The 24648-nt window shown below is 28.4% G+C and overlaps 1 protein-coding gene across 3 annotated transcripts; it reads left to right on the top strand.

Moving 5' to 3' along the window:
* The first annotated feature begins 186 nt into the window (after nucleotides 1-186).
* Nucleotides 187-22917, top strand: LOC123299707 (RING finger and CHY zinc finger domain-containing protein 1). 3 transcript variants are annotated; one of them, XR_006535356.1, is made up of 7 exons: nucleotides 187-363; nucleotides 785-946; nucleotides 15175-15330; nucleotides 18860-19042; nucleotides 19212-19307; nucleotides 20848-21482; nucleotides 22214-22917. XR_006535356.1 is itself a non-coding variant. In XM_044882017.1 (6 exons), the coding sequence occupies exons 1-6, from the start codon at nucleotides 262-264 to the stop codon at nucleotides 21430-21432; spliced, it is 1284 nt and encodes a 427-aa protein (XP_044737952.1). In that variant the 5' UTR covers nucleotides 187-261; the 3' UTR covers nucleotides 21433-22194. The 3 variants fall into 3 exon arrangements, 2 of the variants coding, with proteins under 2 accessions (XP_044737952.1, XP_044737951.1); XM_044882017.1 differs by lacking the exon at nucleotides 22214-22917 and having other exon boundaries at nucleotides 19212-19311; nucleotides 20852-22194; XM_044882016.1 differs by lacking the exon at nucleotides 22214-22917 and having other exon boundaries at nucleotides 20848-22193.
* The last annotated feature ends 1731 nt before the right edge of the window (nucleotides 22918-24648 follow it).

Genomic DNA, 24648 nt, shown 5'->3' with positions numbered 1-24648 from the left:
CCTCATAATATTAATATTGAAATAAGATTTTAATCAAGAGGATACGATATAAAAATTTCAAAAATTGCGGTTAAATATTTCTATAAAATCTGCGCAGTTCATTAAAAATATAGATATATGTAGCTATCTTCATACATAATGTACCAGTGGCAATCAAATAATTAAAGTGAAAACCATACGACTTATTATAGTGGTAGTGACACCATAGAAGAGCCACTGTGATAATTAGTTAAAATACTTGATATATATAAAAAAGGTCCTATGGAAACTTCCACAGATCAACAGCCTAATCAAAATGTTCCTGATGATACGAAACCACCTATTACAGGATGTGCACATTATAAACGTAAATCAAAATTTGTGGTAAGTTATAAAATTTTGTATTCCTCGAAAAAAATTGTCATATTTTCGGTATCGAAAATTTAATCGATTTTCATAACCTATATGTTCGTTTTGACAGTGACGTAAAGATAAAGGAATTTTCATTGTTTCGAAATTGAGGATGATTTTGTCAAAATTCGAGAATGACCTTTTGATTTTCGAACTATAATTTTCAAAGAAATTTATTTATTAAAAGTAATTTATTTGAGTTAAAGATCGCTATGGAGTTCAAATCCTCTGGAATTGTGATGAGATCTTTGAGTGGGGGAGCGTCCTCAATAATTATCTCATTAATTAATTAATTTTTTATTTCATCTTAAAAAAAAGATGTTTCAATAAAATTATTCAGTTATTCTTCTGAAATTGAAGTGTTAATTTTTCGAATCTTTTTTTAAATTTTCAGACTCCGTGCTGTAATAAAGTTTATACGTGTCGTTTTTGTCATGATGAAAATGAAGATCATACAGTGAATCGGAAAGAAGTGACCGAACTGGTTTGTACAAATTGTAATATTCGTCAACCGGTCCAAGCGGAATGCCAGTATTGTGGTATTAGATTTGGCAAGGTAAGGTTTAATTTATTTTCTTATTTAAATTTGTAAATTTTTGTGTATAATTTTTCCTGTGACTATTTTATTGTTAGTGTATTCAGTTTTAAAGTTTATCTTTGTTTATTTTCCTAAAAACGGGAAATATTACAATCCCAACAAATGTTTTTTAAAGAAATTATAAAATTGTAACTTGAAAATAGTGACATTAAAAGGGTTTTGCTAAACTAAATAGAAATAACGGTAATTTTTAACGAATTATTTCTATAATTAGATTTAGTGCAAAATTTAGAGATTTGAATTTTATGCACTTTAAAATTTTCTGTAGCTTGATTAAATATTTGTGTTTAGGAATAATAGTTTCTCCGCAATAAGCGGGTTTTAAGAAGAATGTTCTTTTGGCGTAAAATTTAAAAGTAAAGTTTTGTCTTTTGTTAAATACATTCGTAATATTCCGTTAAGTCTACTGTCGACTTTTGCCGGTATCAGCTTTTTTAATGAACAAAATTCCTCTATAATTACTTCGAGTTGGCTGCCCTTTTTGTATGGTGGAGTCAACTAGATTCATTTTTCGACATTTTACCGCAAATATCTTCAATATATAGGCTTCTTTTATTTTAAGTTTGAGAGCAATTTGTGGAATTAATTAATAAGGCTTCATTGTATTTTTTGGGTCAAAATTACTCTAAGAATCAGAGTAAGAGAACCGATTTCGAAAAAAAAATAATTTTTTCGCCTTTTTAAAGGTCGAGAAAAATTTGTTGCTTCTAATTTCGATGAAACATATAACATAGTATATTTATAACATAAGATAGTACATAGTTTTTTTAATGATTTTTATATAAATCATATTTTTTTTATTCAAATTTTTTTCTCGCTATGGCCATAGTGTTAGAAAATTCTGAATTTGTGTGTACTTATTAAGGATATTATAGTACAATTGCCATAAAAATTTAGTCGATTGATCCTTTCTAACTCGAGATAAACTTAATTAAAGTTAGAATTATTAACAAGGAGAGTATAAAAGAGGTTATGATAAGTTTTTTTTTTTAAATTCTGGTAAAAAAGTTAACTGTAATAAATTTCCTACGAAAACATAAACGTTAGATTGTAAATCTTGTTGGTTGTTCACAATCTATCGACAGTACATCTGACTATGGATATAAACTAACGATTCTTACAATAATGCGGTGACATATACAATGTTTACGGAGTGTAGGTAGAAAAATTTTATTATTATTACGTTTTTAAGTTTTTTCTGTCCTACCATAAGCTTCCTTATTCCTTTATCAAATTCCATGATTTACCCCTCATTTTTAAGCTTATTATGTCTAGGTTTGACGAAAAATATAGCCACGGCCTAAAAATATACCGCTTAGAAAAAACACGCTAGACAAATAATTTGGTAAACATGTTAGTTTTTTCAGATTCTCCTAATACTCGAGACATGTAATTACTATTTGTAACATGTTCTCCTAATATTAATTTAAGGACTTTTGACTTTTTTCACCACTTTTCTACGAAATTTCGTTGTTTGTTGTTTTTAGCCACGGGTTAGGGTAACTACGGGAGCGAATTCCGTACGGGTCGAGCTAGTACAGACTTATTACATTGCACAGACCCAGTGTAATACACTAAGCCTAAAAGGAAACAAACATAAACAAATGAAAACATACAATTGACTGAGTTAATTGTTGAAATACCATGCATAAATAGTGTTGATTACTCTATTACATTGCACATACATATACAATTTATATAATACATACTATACAATTTACACCTAATTTGCGTCCACACGGGTAAACAATGATGTTTACAAAAAAATGTTTCAAACAAAAGTTGTTTATATTTTGATAAGGAACATTTTTTACATTTAAACTTCTATCTCTAACGGTTTACAAGATGGGTTCTACGGACCCATAGGTCAAGACCCAATTGACCAATGTTGCTCATTTACGAAATGGACTTCTCTTTTTACGTCCTGAGAACGCTGTAAAAATTTCAGCTTGATATCTTTTTTCCTTTTTGAGTTATCGTGTCCACAGACGGACGGACAACCGGAAATGGACTAATTAGATGATTCTATGAACACCTATATCAATATTTTTAAGCGTTACAAACTTGGGACTAAACTTAATATACTATGTATATTTCATATATACATGGTATAATAATGAATCAAATTTTTTGATAAATTATTAATGAATTGTCGAAATTTCTTATCAATCTTGGGAGATAAATTAATGTTTAATTAGACTAAAAATAGTGATTATTAAAAGCGAGTCGCAGACATTGAATCGTGTCGTTGTCGCGTCGAGTACCATTTCACACTGTCGGTATCAGTATGTGCTTAGAGTATTACGTCGTATGTACTTGACTTTGTTTAAAATTTTATCTTTATTATTTTTATTTTTTATTAAGCTGCTACTGGTGAAAATAAAAAATTTTTTGATAACTTGTTATATCAACAATTTACTTAACTAATAATAGCAATTTAATTATATTTTTATCTGTGCGCTAACGTGCTAAGCTAGTAATGTACGTGTGTTGGTTTTTTATTGTGAAATTAAGTAAAAATTTCCGTAAAAAAATTTTGTGTTATTTTTGTTAATTATTTGTTGATAAAAGTATTTAGATAAATTTGTTAATTTTCTTAGTTTATCATGTCACGAATACTTAAGGTCATTATTTTTTAAAGAGATCTCTGTATAGAATTTTGAACAAGTCTGATTAATTATGACGTTTGTAGTTTTTTGTATCGGTGTACTAACCTCTCAGTTTAAATAGAAAATAATAGTACAATTTCAGTGTTATAAGACTATTCTTTCCTTCTTACACTATACGAAAAGTTCATACACTATATTAGCACAGGTTTAGAATTTTCATAATATAAACGGAAAAATTATTTTAATGAGGAATTGTAGTGCTAAAAAAACGAAAAAAAAAAATGAGAGACTAGTTGAAGTCAAATCTGTTGAAAAATTTATGAGAAAACACGGCTTGTAAATTCCCGTGTTTCTTTTTGAAAGTTGAGATTGTAGGTCAACTTTTAGCGAAGACAATGATTTTTTTAAAGTATCGTAAGATGCTTCGTTACCGATCGCGCACGCCTTTTCCGAAGCACTTTTTGCATTTTATGCGAAAACCATATATTATTTTCCGACAAAAAGATACCATCAAAAGCTACAATGTGAGCTCCGAACGGATTTCCAGCGAGCCATACAATCCGAGAATATAAATGGCGAAAAATGCGATAAAACTGAATTTTTTTCTCGTTAAGTTTCGTTAGTCATATTTTGCCTAGTTGTGCTTTTACCCAGGGGATGTAACCACCCGTTCTTGGGGGCAGCAAAATATATATTGAAAATGGCCACGGAAATCGATAAAATCTAAGCAAAAATTGTCATTTAAGTAATTTTCGAAAAGTCAATATTTTCCGAGCTATTGGCATTTGAAATTCGGAGTATTTAACGTTAAATAACTGAAAAATTGGAGGTTTTTTGAAAAAAGTATATCATACACTTTTTTAAGTATTATAAAAAAACTTTGAAAATGGAAAAATCTTCAAATCAATTGCACGATAGTTAACAATTTGTACGAAAGTTAACGGAGTTATTCAGAACAAAAACTGATGTATTTATCACGGGAACTAAAATTAATGCTTGCCACTTTCCAAGTTACTTTATTTTGAAATGATAACATGCTCAAAAAGTTTTAGCAGTATTGTACTTCTTAGCTCTAACCCAAAATATCACAAAATTGGTGGTGTATGATTTATGGTACAGTATCCCAACAACTTCACTTTAATAATATCAAGTTTATGGAGAAACAAAAATCGTGAATATGAATATTATTATATTTATCAAGTTTATAATATTTTTATAAAAATATCCGTTTTAAGTACCAGTTTTTTCTGAAATTGAATGAAAAAGAAAATAAAATATTTTTGAGGTCATTAAAATAATAAATAGTAATAATGACCATCATATACATTGTATTATAACATTAAAAATGTTTTTTTTAATTCATATTTCTCTTGATAGTTATGTAATTAATATTTAATTTATTTAACAAAATTATTATTAATTATTTGTTGATTGTTGTTATTGAATTTTAAAAAAAATATATAAAAAATTTATTGAAAAGTTTATGCAGTGCAGTAGATTTATTTATATAATTGTCGATTTTGTTTGGGACCTCATGGCATTATAACGGATGTTATTTTAGAGGTTCACAAATTTAAATTTAAATAATACAAAGGAAAATATTTTTAAATACAATGATAGATATATGGATCAGTGAGGAATGACACGGTAAACAAAAGGGTGAACAAATCCACAGATCTGTATTAATTCAAAAAGTAGGTGAAATCACAAAGTTAACTCAAGGGACAAAAAACCCACAGTTCCGTGCTAACTCAACCTCATTAAAGGTATGGCCAACCTGTAGAACGCCTATTAATATTAATCACAGGGTTAATGCTATGCCGAAAAAACGGCGTAGACCCGTGCTTGCTGGACCCCGTTAAAAGTATGGCCAACCCGAACGTGTATAATCACAATTTATTTTACGTATATAATCACAATTTATTTTACGGGTGAAGGGTGGATCGCCGTTGGGTATAGTTATATTTTTCTTGGGTGTATTGTCGCGAATGAATTGTCAATTGTGATTTGTCCGTGAGTGAATTGACGTGCCAACGTCATAAATAATTCCGTAACCAGTCGTTGCTTTAATAAACTGTCATTTTTGTACCATGTATATATGAAATATATCAAGGTATACTGAGGTTAGTCCCAAGTTTGTAGAGCTTAAAAATATTGAAGCTACTATCAAAATTTTGTTGTAGGTGTTCATAATATCCATTTCCAGTTGTCCTTTCGTCTGTCTGCCTGGATGTTAACACGATAACTCAAAAACGAAAAGAGATACCAAGCTGAACTTTTTATAGCGTGCTCAGGACATAAAAGTCGTGGGTCTCCGTACCGTAAGGCCCATATTGTAAATCGTTAGAGATAGAACAAAAGTTAAATGTAAAAAATATTCCTTATAAAAATAAACAACTTTTGTTTAAAACATTTTTTCGTTAACGTAAATTTTTACCCGTGAGAATGCAAAATTAGGTTAGAGCATTATACATGTATTGTACCAAGTATACATTTATTTTATGTATGTAGGTATTTGTTTATTCATATTTCCACTGAAGAAGTGAGAAGAAAGATACTCTTATTACTTTGTGTGTAAGAGTGACTATCTTTCTTTACTTACATGACGTAAAAAGCAAACGATTGCGGCATCAACACTGTCTATACATGGTATTTCAACAATTAACTCAGTCAATAGTTTGTCTTCACTTGTTAATTGATACTTGCACTCATCAAAGTTTGAAGTGAGCAATGAAAGCATAACTCAAAAACTGTTAATTTTTCAAAAACAAATATCCTTGACAAATAGATTAAAGGCATTCTAGTCCTAATAATATTTTAATCTCGAGTATTTTCAAATATGTGGCGCTAGTGAATTTAAATTATTTAATGTATTTTTAATTATTATTAAAAATCATAGTAATAAAAAAATGGGGAATATTTAAAAAGAAACATTTTTTTCTGAAATAATTTTATTAAATTTTTATGATAATAATAATTTATAATACATTAAAAACTTTAAACAGTAATTAATAATTGATTGATGTTTGTGTCAATATATAACATCAATTATATTTCATTTAAATTGTTTAATATTTTGTATTTTATAGTCTGTGTTTAAGTTTTTGTATTATTATTTTTAATTGATTTGTCTGTCATGCTACTCTAGAGTACAGGGTGTGTTTATAATCATTAGACATATAATATTATAAGAAATATATATGTATTCGGGTATATAACCTAAAATCCTTTAATATAGTTTTAATTTCTGCCACCAGACTGCATAACAAATGTCAAATTAGTTATATTTTGCCGCTTAAAACTCTGTGTTTCAGCAACCACTTACTGCCATTAAGGTTCTAAATAGTTAACTTCAAGAACTCCATCACTAAACTCATTCCCACTCATAAAATATATATTATTGAAATGCGCTGTTTGTCTTTCCATGCTTTTACATATGCATGAAATATTTACATAAGGAAAGGAAAGGCCCGTAACTAATACCAAAGGGTATTTCCTCAATTTTAAGGTTTTTAATCCTCTGTTTCAATTTGGTAGAGCTGTCAAAGTGCGCAAAGTCATAAAAGTTACGAAAATACATTATATTTCGACATAAAAAGGGTAGGGTTGCTTTGAAGTTGACACCTCCGAAAGGCACATTCTTGACATGAATTCAATCTATATAACGATTTTCAACCATCTTGATGGACATGCTGTTGTGGCTTGCAAAGCCTTAAAGCCACGATAATCCAGTATGTCAGAATTTCTTTGACACTAACTAAACTTAAGTTGATTGATGAAACTAACTGAACTTAAATGTTTTCCTTTAGTGCAATTTGGAGGGGCCGTATTTTTAGGTACACAAAACCTTAAAAATTTCGAAAAAGTCAGTATAAATTACTGAAATCAACTCCCGCTTCAAGAGAAAAGGTTAAATAAACGTGGTGTCATAAGAACTGTCGCTATGCGTAGCTGGCACGCAATATAAACTCTAACTTTTAGAAAAGTTTTAGATTCCTGACTTTCCAGTACCGTTTCTCGCAGTAGTTGTCATTTGTGGTAAATACTATGGTAAATGATTTAAAAGTATGTTACTGTGCAGGTATAATGAAAGCAAATTGTTTTGTTTTTAAAATCGAAATCATCCCAACGAAACGGGCGGGCTGCTATTTTTATAAGTTATCGCCTATATTTTAATTTGACGTATGAGCTACATTATTGCAAAGTTTTATTAAAATCCATTTAGTAGTTTTCGAAATCATCCATCGAAGCGGGATACATATAAAATGGTTTGTGCTGAATGGCTGACTGGCGGATCAACGCACATTCTAAACCGTTGATCTTAGAGACATGAAACTTGGAAGTCATGTTTTTGTATGACGTGTAGGCATCCATCCGATAAAAAGGATTTTCCGAAATTCTTCCCCTAATGGAATGAAAAACGGGGGTAAAGCTTGTATGGGACAACGTGATACCTTGGTACAATCTACTTCAAATTTTGCATAAACACTCTTTAACAGAATATCCAGAAAAGCGGGCGAATATCATGCTAACATATGCTAGAATATCAACTATAGGAAGACTAATATAATTTTTCAATTCGAACCAGTAGTTCCTGAGGTTAGCGTCTTCAACCAAACAAACAAATTCTTCAGCTTTATTATATTAGATTATATTAATTGTCACCTTAAAAACTTAGAGTTCGTATATAGTTCAAGTTCATAGTCTTTTAAGCGCCATATTCCCAAGGAACGAACGTCCAGTGTATAACATAATTTAAATCAGCACTGTCTACTAAAAAGATTCAAACTGAGTATGATATCTACAGTTTTGTACTTCTATAGTAACCATATCAGAACTGCTTACTTAATATACATAAAAAATGAATAATCTAAAATGATTTGATTGCCTTAGTTGAATACTTAAAATCAATTAGTTGCTATTGACCTCAATTTAAATAAACAACATTGTAAACAACATGTATATAATACAACATTCAATACAGCAGCACAATCTTAATATGTAATCAAAAGAAATTTTTATTATGTGACAAAAAACATTATAAAATATAATAATCACATATTATTTATCATTTATTAGTTAGCTCCACGCGGCATAGTGAATACAACTTATGAGATTATGACATGTGTTGTTCACGCTTACAAACCATGGTCAAGCAGAATATGGATTGAATGAAATACCTGAAAAACAACCAAAATTTTAATAACAGCGAACTCGATGTGTTTATATGCTTGATTGTTTGAGTATTAATGTTTGAGTTAATTTATAATTGTCGAAAGAATTGTTTATTTTCACCCGCTATGGATGGCTTTTATACCCTATGTACGATGTATTTCTATCTGTGGACATAGTTTGAGTCACGGATTGATAGTTTAATCTCTCGTGAAAAATTCCGTGCTTGCGTTCACCATGTGGTGACATTTTTACCAAAATCACGGATATCCATGGCGGGTGGCAATAGCAGTACCCTTTTCGGAAATTAATAAAAAACTGTAAAGTAAAACAAAACGCGGCACTTGTTTCGTTAAAAATTTAAAATATTTACAGGAAAGTAACTTTCCTTAGAATTAGAGCACTTTTAAGAAGTGCTCTAATTCAATATACTATCTTTGGCTTAGACTCTTAGGCATTGTCATGTCAATAAAAAATTAAGACTATTTGTTAAAAAAAAAAAGTTCAATATTTTTATAATCTTGGTTTAATTTTTTATGAAAACTGCTATGATTTAGAAAGCTTTATTTTTATCTTTCAATTAGATGTGCGTTTCATAGCTGTATGATTTTTCGTTCTTTAGATATGACCATATTTGTAAGCGACTATTCGTACAATTTTAGTCATAACTTAACAATTATATTCAATAAAAATTTAAATAAAAAATGCTTTTTAAAGGACAAGCTTTTATTGTACTAAAAGTAGAAAATAATTATTTTTACGAGTCACTCATACATGACCATTTGTAAAAGCTGGAGAGGCTCAATCTGACTCATAGAATTCATTATTTTCTACTTTTTAGTACAATAAAAAGTAAAGTATTATAAGTTAGTGTATTTTTTATTAAAAACTAAAAGAGGTATATGTCACCGTAATATTGTAATTTCCGTCAGATTGTAAACTAACTAGTAAAACATGCCTGCAATATTTTATATATTTTAATTGATGATAAGACGCATAGTTTCTGATATATCGTCAAGAAGCGATACCAAGAGCGATAACTTAAATTTATTTCAGGTAGCTTCTTAGAAAATGTTTACCTAACAGCTAATCGAACTGGATTTTTGTGACTTTGAGGTTCCAATTACTCAATAAATATTTAAAAAAAACTGCCAGTAAAATCAATAATATAATTGATCGCTCAATTTTCGAGATATGTATTACATGAAATTCTTTGAGGAAAATTACAAATGATAAGTTTATTTGATCGAACGAATCTACTTTCCAATGACAATAATTATCTTCAATGTGATTTGAAAGAGTTAAAAAAAATCGAGAATGGTTCCTGAAAATTTCTTCGATCCAAATTCATGGGAAGATTAATACGACTCAACTCAATAAAAGTATTGCTGTTTTTGCTTTTTACTTCTCTTGCATTAAATAATAATAACAACACGATCATGGATAGGCAAGCCCACCGAAGAATATTTAATACCAATTAAAATTGTAGATAACAATCGATAAGAATAATTATTAACCATTTATTATTATTTAACGTAATATATTCAACAACGCCATTACATACTACAATAAAGACAATCTATTTTATTTAAAATAAAATATCATTGGCATAAATACAAAAATTAAAAATATTAAATAAATAAATATAATAATTATTAAATATTAAATATTATTTACAGTTATTAAAAGACTTTAACTAGAAAAAAAAATTATGAATAATTATTATTATTTTGAAAAACGTATCAATTATATTTCTATTTATAATAATATTTTAAATATTATTATTTAAATTTACTAAGCATTATCTTATATCGTTAAAAATGTTTAAAATTATGACAATGTTGCACATCGCAGTGGCACGTGCATGTAAAAAGTGTTTCAAGAGCTTTCATTTTCATTCATTAAAAAAACAGTTTTCTGAAAAGTGTAAAATTTTTCGTTTCTTTCTATTTATTTAAACAAAAAACGAAAGCGTTAATCCATTGAAATATGCAGTCTCGTTTACATGAATGATGATTAATATAAATAAATAATGGAGTTTAACCTCCGCTTCTCAGACTACGTCTATAACAGAAGCCACCCACATCGTTATAGGCCACGACGACAATGTGATCGGCACATTACTCTACTGCCTGGATTCGAACCCACAACCTCTCAACCAAGTAAGTTAAGACGCTTAACAAGCTCGGCTACTAGCCGGTTCATATAACAAAATAATTGCGACCTCTCATGTTTCAAACAAAAGTTGTTTATTTTTTTATAAGGAACATTTAAACTTTTGTTCTATCTGTAACGTTTTACAAGATTGGCTCTACGGACCCAAGACCCAACTGACTAATATTGCTCATTTTCGAACTCGATCTCCGTTTTTACGCCCTAAGTAAGCTATAATTTCAGCTTGATATCTTTTCGTTTTTGAGTTATCGTGACAGACAGGCAGGCAGACAGACATACATTCAGGTAGACAATCGGAAATAGATTTTATGAACACCTATACCAAAATTTTGTTCATAGCATCAATAGTTTTGAGCGGTACAAACTTAGGACTAAACTAAGTAAGTATATCTGGATATATTTCATATCATATATACATGGTATAAAAATCTTATTGATATCGTATACCGTTTTGTTTTAATTCACTCTTTTGTTTTGAAGCTATTTCTTGATCACAACTCCCTCTCGCAACTGTATATCCGTAGCGACGTTTGGAGGAGGGAGGATTTTGAAAACTTAAGTACTTTTTGAACCATTTTGTTTTATAAACGTTGACTGACAAGTCATATATCAAGAAAAGTTTTCCTGTCACCCGGTTCTAATATTTTACCACACTGTTATAATTTATATCATAGTCATTGAAAAATGATTACGATTACGGAAATATATTCTATGAAGGTAGACGAAGCAGCGGGTAATAGCTAGTTTTTATTATAATATAATGTTTTTAAATTACTCAATATTATCAATATGTTTAGAATTACAACAATAACTCATAATAATATTAATAATATTTTTAATAGTTTCATAAAATCAATAGAATTTCAATTGAATGACTCAATTGGTGGTGTTTAGATTGCAAGGATGAACACCAACGATTTTTAATTTTTATTATAATATTACATGATTATTGTGGAAGGTGTAATACCTAGAATTAACAGCATTTATGTACTAAAAAAAATTAAAATAATGACAACCTCATCCCGAAGCTGGCCGTTTCATATTGAAATAAAGTAAAAATACTTTCAAACAATTGTCTAACAATTTGAACAAGTACAGCTAAATATTTGTATTTACAATAGAATAGGATTGAATTTAAAATATGAATTCATTGATTAAAAATCACTGAAGTTAAATAAACAAAATCATTACTTCTATGAAAGAGATTGATTTTAGTTTAAAGTCATGCATTGTATTGATGGAAAATAAAATTGTACTTAGCTGGAATATATAATCGTGTAAATAAAGCGAATCGATGAATTAAACGAAAATTTCTTTGCGTTTGCTTTAAATAGAAAATTTGGTTATGATGATCGCATATCTATCATGTCTAGTCCATATATGATTGAGCTACATGAAGATTGTTGCTACTAACTTACAGAAAGTTTGAAATAAACTTATTGATCATTTTTTATTATATATAGCATTTTTTGGTATATATGCAAGAAGCATTTATAGCGCGGTTGGTTAAGCTGTAGACTTAGGATACTAGATTAATAGTAAGCAATATTTTGTAAAATGATTTTTCGATGTTTTTAAAAGGGTAAATTGAGAAAAAATTTCGTCTCCAATTACGATAAAACTCAGTACATCAGGTAATACAGACCCAAAAGTCGGGTTTGTTTAATGATTGGATAAATAGTTTTTGAGATATCGTAAAAAAAGGTACAAAGATTTTACGAATTGATTCAACGCAATTTCTTAGAAAATATTTGTCAAATGAATTAGTACTCCAATAATACGGTAATATAAGTATTCAAAAACCGCAGTTTTAACATTTAACGTCGTTTCCAGAATATCGCCCGTAATTTTAAGCGAAAATATACAAAAACATTAATTATTTGGGCAAAAATTCCACCTTCTAAGGATGTTTTACAACTCTATATGAAGTTATACATTATACTGGAAAATCATGAACCATTACAGGGAATTATTGAAAGTGGATTTTCGTGTCTCCTGGTCTGAACCTGTTCACAACTTTCAAAAATTTTTACTTAATACTGTACAAGAAAGAAATATTTAGGCATTGACATTGGAGTTTTTATAGAATTCCAAGGTTTTCTTATATTAACTACTATGAATTAAAAAAATTTTATATTGTTATAAAAATAAGATAAAAATTTAGAGAAAACAATACAAAAAACTCGACTCTGAATAGAAATCAATTAATGGAATAAATAACCTGAATTATTTAAAAAAAATATTAAGTCTTGTAGAATTAAATATTAATATTGAAATTAAAAGTCAGTTAAAAAAATTTGGTCAAGGTATGATTCTGTGTCTGCTACGTTCTTAGTAGAACCGCTAGTTCCGTACCATTTAGTACTTAACTGCCTCTTTGATAAATCGCTCTATTAATTTTTGCAACTTGCATATTCAAAAAAACAGAATCGTAACAAAAAATTGTAAAATTAAAATTCAGTAAAAAAGGATTTTTTGTAAATTTGATGTATATTCACGAAAAGATAATTTTAAAATATATTTATAGGTATTGAAACTGTGCCGGATTGAGGTTACATGTAGCTATCTCAAAAGAGATAATTTTTCGTCAAAAGAGTTACTTTTTAACACGCTTAAATAAGCTTGATATTTATCTATGTAACGGAATCTTTTAACGTGATTTTCACCCACTTCGAAACGTCGGATTAAATTGAAACCTCGCAGACTTATCAAGGGCCGATGGCAATGCAATAATTTAAATTTGTCTGATTATCCTGATTATGATCTTCAGGAATAACGATACACAAATGAAACACTAAAAAGTCGATTCTTCTTTACAATGAAATTATCATCGTTAAAGACTTAAAAAATTAAAATAAATAAAACCCTAAAAAACTAAAAAATCACGCTTCTGTAACTACCTGAATTAAAAAGTAGAAAATAATTTTTGTAAGTTATTAAGAGAAAAATCATTCTATTGTAAAAAAGCGTGGAGTGCTTTTTAAATATATTTCTATTATTTCTTCGGAAATTATTTTGTTTTTTTAATGTTTTGTTTCAAAGTTTAGCTTTCTTTCACAATTTTCTACTACCAAAGTTTTTCCACTAAATGCCTGGGTCGTAGCTTAAGTCTAAATTCAATACTGCGCCAAAATCCAATTGCTTTGTAGACTATTGAAGTTGGTTACTCTTTTTTTTAATAAAAAAATAATAATTAATTTTTTTTTTTAATTTTCTCAGAATAAAATATAAAAATAAATTGTAACCAACTTCGATATAACTCATAGCCTCCTAAAAACAGATATTTGAAAACCCAAAAGTAATCGAGCAAATTATTCTTTTCGATTTTTCGCTATTCGAGCTTATGGACCAAAAGCGACCCAACATGTGTTTTAACTAACACAGCCAACAATTTTGGATCATAACTCGAAAACCGACGGTTCTACCGAAAAAAGTGCCTTTATAATGTCAAAGTTATATTCTCTTAATTTTTCAAACAATGACGTTATTCACATAAGTTTAAAAGCGCATAACTCGCGTATAACTTTAACATTTAACAATTTTTGTTGACGCCAATAAACTTCAAAAAAAGAGATCGAAAGAATACTATCCATTTTTTTCTATCTCGTATATAGTTATATAGATACCCTATTAAAACATTTGGTACACTCTGTACATTTCAAATATATAGATATCATTATAAACTGTAGTATAGATATCAGTTTAAACTGGAATAGAGAACAGGAAAATACCAACTAAGACGAAAATGTAACAAAGTAAACATTTGTTGAAACTTTTTGGCGTTTAAAACATTTTTCATCGACTTCAAAAACCTGGAATGCTGCGATATTTACGGAAATTTTAATTCTTAGCTATTTTTCCGAAATAAAATCAAACCTGAGTAAGCTACTCAAATTCCAAGTAATCAACGAATCAAGAAGAATTTAAAAGTTTTGACTCATATTAACTCATTTTGTGAACGGAGTATAGATCGCTATTTTGTATCATAAAAACATTATTTTGAATTCTAAGTGTACATGGATTTTCTAAGGAAACATGGCCATTAAGTTTGTTAAAATTGGTAAATTCGTATTTACGATAGTTCTTTGGTATCTTGGGCCTTTTAACCATCCTTGAATCCCCCCCCCCTCTTTACACATTGTTTGTAACCACTTTTAAAAACAGAATCCTAAAGATAATAAAAATAAAATTTCGGAATTAATTTTAACCAACAATTTTTTTTCTTTGCAGTACACTTGCCTAGAATGTAATTTATTCGACGATGAAGACAAGAATCAATATCATTGCGATGGTTGTGGTATATGTCGAATTGGTGGAGGAGATAGATTTTTCCACTGTCCAAAATGTAACATGTGTTTACCATTACAACTGAAAAATGGACACCGTGTAAGTATCAACAAAAATTAAGCAAAAAAATTTATTTTAATTTTTTGCATCATTCGTGCATGCTTAAAATATTCATCGAAGTGGTACGATAAATGAATTTTAAAACTAAAACAGTAAGCGAACAGCGCGGATAAATAAATTTGTATGACGATCGACCCAGATTTATTATAAAATTGTGAAAGTTTTTTTTTGTTTCAAATATTAAAACTGGGTCTTTATAAAAAGTTTCATGTAATACTACAGTGAGATTAGAAAAGAATGTTGCTAGTTGAATTCCCCGACACTTAAAATACATTGTATTCAAATGCAAGGCGTGTTTTATTGCTTCAAATATTTCAAATCACTCTTTATTTATTGTTGAGATGTGAATTTGTCCGTGATAAACAAGTTTTTTTTGCGATATTAATTTTACATTAAATTTTTTTATCTTAATTTTGAAGTATTGCCATTAATTATACTATGTGCGTGTGTTTGTACGCTTCCAATATGAAAATAATTAAAAATATTATATACACGTTAAAATTATAGAGACGAAATGTAAACATTTATCTTTCTTTTAGGGTTCCGTACATTCGATGTAAAGACGGAATAATAAATATGATTAGAGTTTGTATATCTGTTTATCCATCTGCCAGAACTTAATTTATACGAATTTAACGGACGAAAATAAAGGAGGGATCTTAGCATTTTAGCTTAACATTTGTGGAATCTCCACATTTGTCTTTCAGTCAGAGTAATATTTAAGATCTTAAAAACTCATTGACTAGTATTCGAGAAAATAACACATTTGATTCAGGAATGCACTCCGCACCAGAATATTTTTATGGAAACCGATGAAAAATGTTTGAGTTTACTCAACAAAATCATATTCATGCGAACTTGTGTTTTTCAATTATCACCCATAAAATGAGACAGAAGTACCCTACTTCCAGATACCGTATTCTCTTTATTTAACATTTAAAAAAACTATTTAATTTTATATTTTTTGATTTTTGATATTTTTTACCCAACCTCGTTTTTGACGAATGTATATCGAAAACGATGAGGTTAGGAAAAAAGAGTCAAATAGTGTTTAGAATGATCCAAAATGTAATACCATACAGTTTTCAAATCAAATATTTAATCTGAACCACAAAATAATCTTTAATTTCGGAAATAAGGAATTTTCGGCAAAAATCCGTACTTTTGTTTGGGTGTAAATTGAGAAAACACAAGTTCGTATGAATATAATTTTGTTGCGTACACTCAGGCAAATATTTTCAACCCGCTCCCATAAGAATCTACTTGTGTGGAGTCGATTTCTGGGCTATTTTGTTTCTTCGATTTTATTTCTTTGATTATAAGTAAGAGTATCCATCTCTTGAAAGAAAATTACTTTTGAATTATTTGCCATGTTAGCGTATAAATTGACACTTTCTATTAATTATAACTATAAGATCATTTAAGCGCTGCTACGGTTTTTAAATTTTTTGATATTATAACTTTATTTTTGGTACAGATTGTACCCGCGTTCCTATCCTTAGTTTAAGTAAAAGACCGGTTGCCCAAATATCTTTAAATTCGAAAAATTAATTTTCAGGTCTTTACACACTGTAAAGACGGAAACAATTTTGATGAACCGAAAAAAATCTGATATACAAAATCATTATTAAAAGAGTACTTTTAAAATATTTATTTTCAAGGAGATTTAAAAAAAATTTAATTGTACTAATATTCCGTAATTAGACGAAGTTATACGATAATTATCACGAATTTTTAAGAATGTTATTATTCATATGCAAATCAGAGTATTTATTAAAATGTATCCTGAGTTATAAAGAAGGTTAAGGTCGATGACGTCTTAAAAAAACTCATCTCCTGAAAATAGAAAAACGAATGCAGCATCCACTTAGTTGTCTTGCACTATACCTGTAATTAGTTCAGATGACTTCAATTACTTGAAATATGCTATCCATGCGAGTGGGCTATATTGTAGTATTTTGAAATTTATTCGAAAACAATAAATTTGAGAGAAAAAATAGTCTAGTCCAAAGTTATCAGGCGTATTTTTCCATATTTTCTGAAAAATCTACATCAATGTACAATTTTTCTTGTTTTATGTAGTTGTTTTTTAATTTTTCCTAAAAACCGTGTATTTTAAGGAAAAAGTAATTCTGATAACAGTTGTTAAGTATAAAATTTCCTATTTACATGTATATTTTGATACATATATTTGATTTTGCTCCCATCTTTCGAAAAATGGATATTAAATGGTTAAAAAATGTTTTACGTTTTTTTCCGCAATCTTTTAAAATTTATTCAAAAATATGCATTTTAGGAAAAAACACTCGAATCCCAAGGTGTAGAATTTAAAATTTTCAATCGATATGTAGTTACAGGCGTAAAATTTTCAATCGATATGTAGTTACAGGCTGGGCCATTTTAATCTATGATGGATGATTGCTTGTTTTATTGTTAACTAATCAAAAAATAACTTAAACAAAAAAAGTTGCAGAGTTTGATGATGGGAGACATCATGTTCTGACATCAGATTGGGCCTAGTTCTTCGGGTTTCTTTAATAGACAATTTAGATCCTAAACGGTAAGAGATAGAATTTAGACTTAAAATTTGAAAGTTGATCCTCATAAAAATATATCATTATTGCATTAAATCGAAAGAAAATACGCTTAAAGTTCATCAACAATTGTAGGTTAAAATCATGGACACAGGCGAATGTCCTCTATTCTCCTTGATAACTTTTGTCCTAAAGCATTTTTTCGTAATTAGCGTCTTTTCTTTCAATTAAATGCAATAATGACATATTTTTAAGTCGCGTTTCCTCCAAAAGCTGACAATTATCGGAGAAGTATTTTAGATGAAAAGAGTTAATTTTTTTATGAGGATCAACTTTCTAATTTAAATTCTATCTCTTAACGTTTAGGATCTAAATTGGCTATTAAAGAGACCCGAAGAACTATGCCAAATCTGATGTTAGAATTTCGATTTACAAGTTTCACTACTAGAGGGCTGAAAATAAACATAAATTTGAGGTAATATTTGTACATATTCGTCTAAAGAATATGGATAAATATTTAATAAACAACGAATTGCCTGGTTTCGAGGTCCTAAATCGACACATTTGTAATCGTAACAGGGGTACACACAATCATGCCGTTAACTTGTAAAACGTTTATTTACTAATTTTATTTGTACTGAAATAATTTTATTCTTCAAAAAAAAAAAAAAAAAAAAAAAACATTTCAAGTGCATAAACACTGTGAAATTTCAAAATTCCCCTATCTTTAAAAATGTTTCTACAACTGTCAGTTTATCATAAACCAAGTAAAACTCTGAAAACCTTTTTTTTTTTTGTAATAGAAAGACTTTTTTGTCGTAGTTATTAGAACCTCATATGAGTAAAAGTTTGAATAATATATATATGGTACTATATCATACAGCCTACAATCTTCAGAAATAATTATTGCTATAAATATGCATATATTGTGCTCCATGTACTCAAAATATTAAATAATTAATTTTTTCTTCTAGTGTGTGGAAAATGTATCTCGAGCTAATTGTCCAGTATGCTTAGAAAACATTCATACGTCAAGGATACCATGCCATATTCCCGATTGTGGACATCTATTACATAAAACATGTTTTGAACAATTATTAGAATCTGGTCATTATGCCTGTCCAATATGTCAAACATCATTATTGGATATGACGCAGGTAAGATAATTACGGATTGAGAGGGAACATCCAGTATTTTAATTAAAATTTATCTTTTCAATTTAAAAATATTTATATTGTAATTAGTACAATAATACAAAATATTTAAACAAATAAACACTCGAGTTTATTATATAAGTGAAAATAATTTTAATTGTTTTTATTTTAGCTATGGAAATATTTAGATCGTGAAGTGGCGATGACGCCGATGCCAGTCGAATATAGAAATTATAAAGTTGAAATTTTATGTAAAGACTGTCATAAGGTTAGTAAAAACTTACAAAATTGTTTTTCTGTGGTCTATAAACTTTATGGAAAGATCTGGATTGAATAGGAATCTGTACCAAAGCAATGTAAAAATATTATTATCAATAAAAATGATCACTGAAGTGCAAAATTTTTACTTCACGTAGAGGAAAGTGAAGTACGGTTTTCAAATTCTTTAGAAATACGCAAAAAAATTAAAGTTGAAAACTCCTAATTGGACAAAGAAGGAAATATAATAGAAGTCACCACTTCTATGAATTGCCATAGAGACTTCATACAAAATTCCGTTTCACAGAATGGGTGGGTCAATAATCTTTGAAAGAAGATTGCTTATAGCTTCTTCGTTATTTAATCAATTTTAATTTAAGATAGTTTGTTACCCATATCACTAATCATTTTGAATTGTTTTTTTAAAACTAATGATGTAACGATACAAAAAAATTTATAATAAATTAAGGTAGTACGAGCGCCAAGGCAAGTTTAGACTTGTGGTTGAAATTATTTATACCTTATTTTCAACTTTGATGATGAATTTTGTTATTACTTCATTCATGAATGTAGACGAAAAATAATAATAAAATTTTTCGATATCTGCCTTGGTTTTGGAAATATCAAAAATTAAATAATTAAACAAAATTTTTAATTTTCGATATTTTAATAATTAATTATTCCAGATATCGTAAAATTTTATTTTTACTTTTCGTCTTATATTGTCAAGTTATAACATAATTTGCAATCAAAATTGAAAAAATATTTTTTTTAAATTTGTGTCCCTACTACAGCACTCACACATCCTTAATTTTTCAATAATTTATTATGGTTTTAACTTTAATTTAAATAGTTTTTTTTTTTTTTTTTTTTTTTTAAATTTCCACCGACTAGTTTTGGAGAAATCTATGAAAACATACCTTCCATCTACCGTTTTCTATTAGATCAATGTTAAATATGCTTATTTTTGAAGGCATTTATTTATTTAAATAATCGGGCAACACAAGAATTTCTCAAGTTTGCCGATTTTGTCCCATATATTTTTGTATAATTTTAATTAATTATATCTTGTGAACCATGCAGTAAAAAAATCCGTTTTTAATTGATTTATTTTTATTTACTCTTTCGAATAAAAAAAAAGTAGGATCAAGTTTAAGTGATTTGGGTAACAAACTACCTTAATTATTAAATTTTGTTATGGTATTAAGTCCAGTTTTACAGTTTGTAATTCAGTATCAGTGATCTACCCGATTGACCTAATAGTTGCTTATAAGGTAGCCTATGTTATTCTAAAAAAGTTTACTAATGACTAAAAATATCACGTTTTCGAATTATCCGACTTTTAAGTCAGATATTAAAACAGTTACGATATTAAAACGGAAATTATGCATGCAATGTCTGAAAAAAATTTTACTCGATTGCTTATAATCTAAAATGAAACTATGTCCGAAAATTTTTCTTTTGAGTTGCTCTAATACTCTGATTAGACATCTAACCTAAATTGTACATTTGAAATTAGCATAAAATAATTATAAAAATTTGTTTTCTAGGAAGGTCAAGTGAAGTTTCATGTAGTCGGTTTGAAGTGTCTACATTGTGGCTCATACAACACATGTCGAATTAAAGGATCTGGAATAAATGTACCCACATCGCTAACATCGCCTCAAACACCTTCACCAAATCAAAATAACGGTAGTGCTAATAATGATACCAATGGCGATGACTCAATTAGTATCGGTGAAGGCACCGAGGAAGAATCTGATGCCGAAGAAAGTGAGAATAACCGTACCGAAACGATGCACACATCACGAGTTCGGCAGCTTTTTCAAAATTTACTACCGGTTGCACGTGGTCTGCTTAGCAGTCGTAATAGTGACTCTAATGGTGGAAGTCTTGATATTAATCTTGATGACGATGATAACGTTAGCATGATCACTCATCATTCAACTGGAAGTGCGCAAGTCGACAGTAATTTAGACGATTCAGATGTTTCTGGAGTCTCTTCTTCACATGTAAACGCAAGGAATATAGATGAATATCTTTACTCCTTGGCGGATGTGTCATCTTCAACAAATGAACATAATATTGATGACTTGGAGAACGAAAGTGGAGAAGAAAATGATACAGGACCGTAATCATGTATTTTAAATTTTTGTATCAAATTTTGTTAGCGTCCTATGTTTTTGTGAGTAAAAAATTATCTTGGAAAATTATATGCAAAATTAAAAATGTTTGAAATGTATTTTCTTTTCGGGACAGAATTTATTTTGTGTATTTTTCAAGGGCAGTGATTTAATTGTTTCCTTTATGAGAGATGAATTTCGTTTTAGGATAGTTTCGAACAAAAAATCATAAAAGTAATGGGTGCATCCACAAAAACTCGATTCAAGTTTCGCCCCTGTATGGTATTAAATCAATACCCCTTTTAAAGTTTTTAATTAAATTCGATTCAGGAGGCTATTTTACGAATTACTAAGGTTTTAAGTGCTTTTGAATGAACCCAATGTTTGATTAAGTACAGTAACGGTGCTGTTTAGATGTTAGAGGCGATACCGAGAAAGAACAGTAAGAAACTATATTAGTTTATATAAGAAAAGTTCTTCGATTTTAGTCCCCTCAAATTAACGAATTCTATTACATCGATAAAATACTAATTTTTAAGGATCTCGGGTACGAAGAATTTGTATACGTACTTTGTTACTTGAATGTCATTTTCTCGGTATCACCATCTACCGTTAAATGTTCGAAATGCGGGTGTGTATTTTTAGGAATTTCTTTTTACTTTGAAGCAGAAGTTTTGTTTTCAATTTTCAAATATATTTTTTATCCGCTCACTTGTATCGAACCAATTACAAGTTTGAATTTTAAAGACCCTTAATTTAAGAATTTTAATTTTTCCTTTTTTTTTTTTGGTAGTGCGTGTTTATAAGAAGAGTGAAGGTCGGGAGGATTTTTAATTTTTACTGCAATGGTAGCTAATATTTTTTGATTGTTTGATAAATTCTTCGCACTCCTGTTTTTTACGTTTGATATAAGAATAAATTAACGTACAAAAGACTCCTTTTAACGTACAAGACTCAATAAAATCATAAACTATAAATCTCACTTTCATTAAAGTAGATAATGACTAAGTGATAATTCAAAAAAGATATTGAAAGGGATGTTTAAAATTGATTTTAAATAATAGTTAAAAAAATAAAAACAAAATTTTAAAAGACGTTTAAAATTTAAGGTTGTTATGAAGAAAATGATATTTAACGACAAACTATCCAAAACTTGACAGTCAATTATTCATATTATAAGGAAATCAATCCTAGCTAAAAATATGAAATCATTCCTGGTCTCGGTTTTCGTGAAAAACGATGCTAAAGTTACAAAATTACATTGTTTTATAGGGATATGACGGTAAACACACTAATTTAAGATTCATAACTCGAGACTCAGAAATGACAGCTTCACAAAAAACTACTACAGTATTTACTTAAGACTTCTAAATAACTATACCCATTTACAAAACATTCCTGTTTTTATTTTTTGAGATAATTAACAAAAATTATCACAAAATGTGTTTAATTTGATATAATTACATATTACGCTTGGCAACGTTGCACATATGTTGAAAATATTTCACTGAATTGTCAAAAAATAATTTTATGAAATAACGGTATAATGGCTTCTTTTTTTTATTAATTTAAATATAAAATAATTTTGTTTAAACACTAAACTTTTCACAAAATTAAAATTTCAAATATTTTTTTATATTATCATTGTCAGACTTTATGCGTCACAATGTAACTTTTTTAAATACATAAAAAGATATTTTTAAGCATCAAAACTCTTCGAAATAATTAAATATAGAATCTAATATTTAAGAAATATATTTATTCATCAATTAAAAATTTTATTATTTAAAGGTGACAGCACATATTTTGTTCTATGCATTTTGCATGGGGCAAAGTGAGAGGGATAAAGAGACTTCCTTCTAGTTTCATAACAACCTTAAATAATGACTACAAAATCAAGAATTTTAATAGAAAGATTATCCAGGAATTACTTTTTGATTCTGGAAATTTTAATTGGCAATAACTTTAGTATAACTGAAAATTACTATGTATCTTAAACATCCTTAACAATTTGATTTTTAGTTTTCTCAGAAAAAAAGTAAACTAGGCACCTGGGTAATACAGTCTTAGGCTTTCTGTGAATGAATGTTCGTCTTCATCCAAGTTTTTGTTTTGCAAATAAAATATCACATTTGGACTACAGTATCACCGACAGTCAATTTACATAAGATTATTACATCATAGAAAATCACTTTCTCATTGTATAGTAACTGAAAATGTTTTTGATGTTTTTAAGCCTTTATAACTTTTTTATTTAATTTATAATTTTCTGTTATGTCCATTATTATGGCCTCAATTTTATTGTGAAATTTTATGGTTTTTGGCTTTCTGGCAATTATATCCGATGCGTAATCTAATTTAATATTTATTTCTTAACAATGCTATTGAATCCATTGCGTAAAGCATTTAATCATCAAATCGGTTCCATTTTTTCGAAAATATAATCGTAGATTTCAATAATTAATGGTTTGTTGTTCGACAGTGTGTGTAATGTCTCATAAAAATTTTCCCAAACCTTCGTAACAAAATAATTAACGATATAGAAAAGTTATAAAGTATTCAAACCATTCAGCATTCATTTTGTGCCACTTTATTATACGGGATGTTCCAAAAATCGATGATTCTATACGTATTTTCGTTTCAAAAAGCTATCAAGATATAAATTTTAAAAGTTTTCAAGACAGAAATATATCATTTGGAACATTTTGTATAAATTCTTTTCATTTTCATTCCAATCTTTTGCCAGCAAAAAATATATTGTGCCAATATTTTACCCCAGTCATGTTTCTTACATTCTGAAATTTAGTTTTTTAGCTAGAATTTTTCTTACCAAAATACTCTTGCTGAATATTTATAAACTTTAAACAATTAGAGCTTGTGCAACTGTGTAGTCTGATAAAAAATTATTGAGCCACAATATAAATAATTAGCTCAATTTTTCTTTGTTTTTTCATTAATGAAAATGTGATCAAAATAATTGTAATAAAATAATAATAATCAATATAATAGTTTTTGTTTTTATTTTTCAAATTTTCTTTGTTACTTAGAAAAAATATTATTAAATGTTATATTTTTTTGATCAACAGTCTAGTATTTATAATGAAAAATTTATAAAAAAAGAACGAATCCCACATATCTAGTAAACTAGATCGTCAATTCTCTGTTATACTTTTTTCTGGACGTATTGTACTTAAGGTGTTTGTCTCCGTACAATATTGTAAACATGTT

This window comes from Chrysoperla carnea, chromosome 5 (genome assembly GCF_905475395.1).
Source record: "Chrysoperla carnea chromosome 5, inChrCarn1.1, whole genome shotgun sequence".
NCBI lineage: Eukaryota > Metazoa > Arthropoda > Insecta > Neuroptera > Chrysopidae > Chrysoperla > Chrysoperla carnea.
The sequence above is the reverse complement of the archived record's forward strand: the minus strand, read 5'-3'. Positions and strand labels throughout refer to the sequence as shown.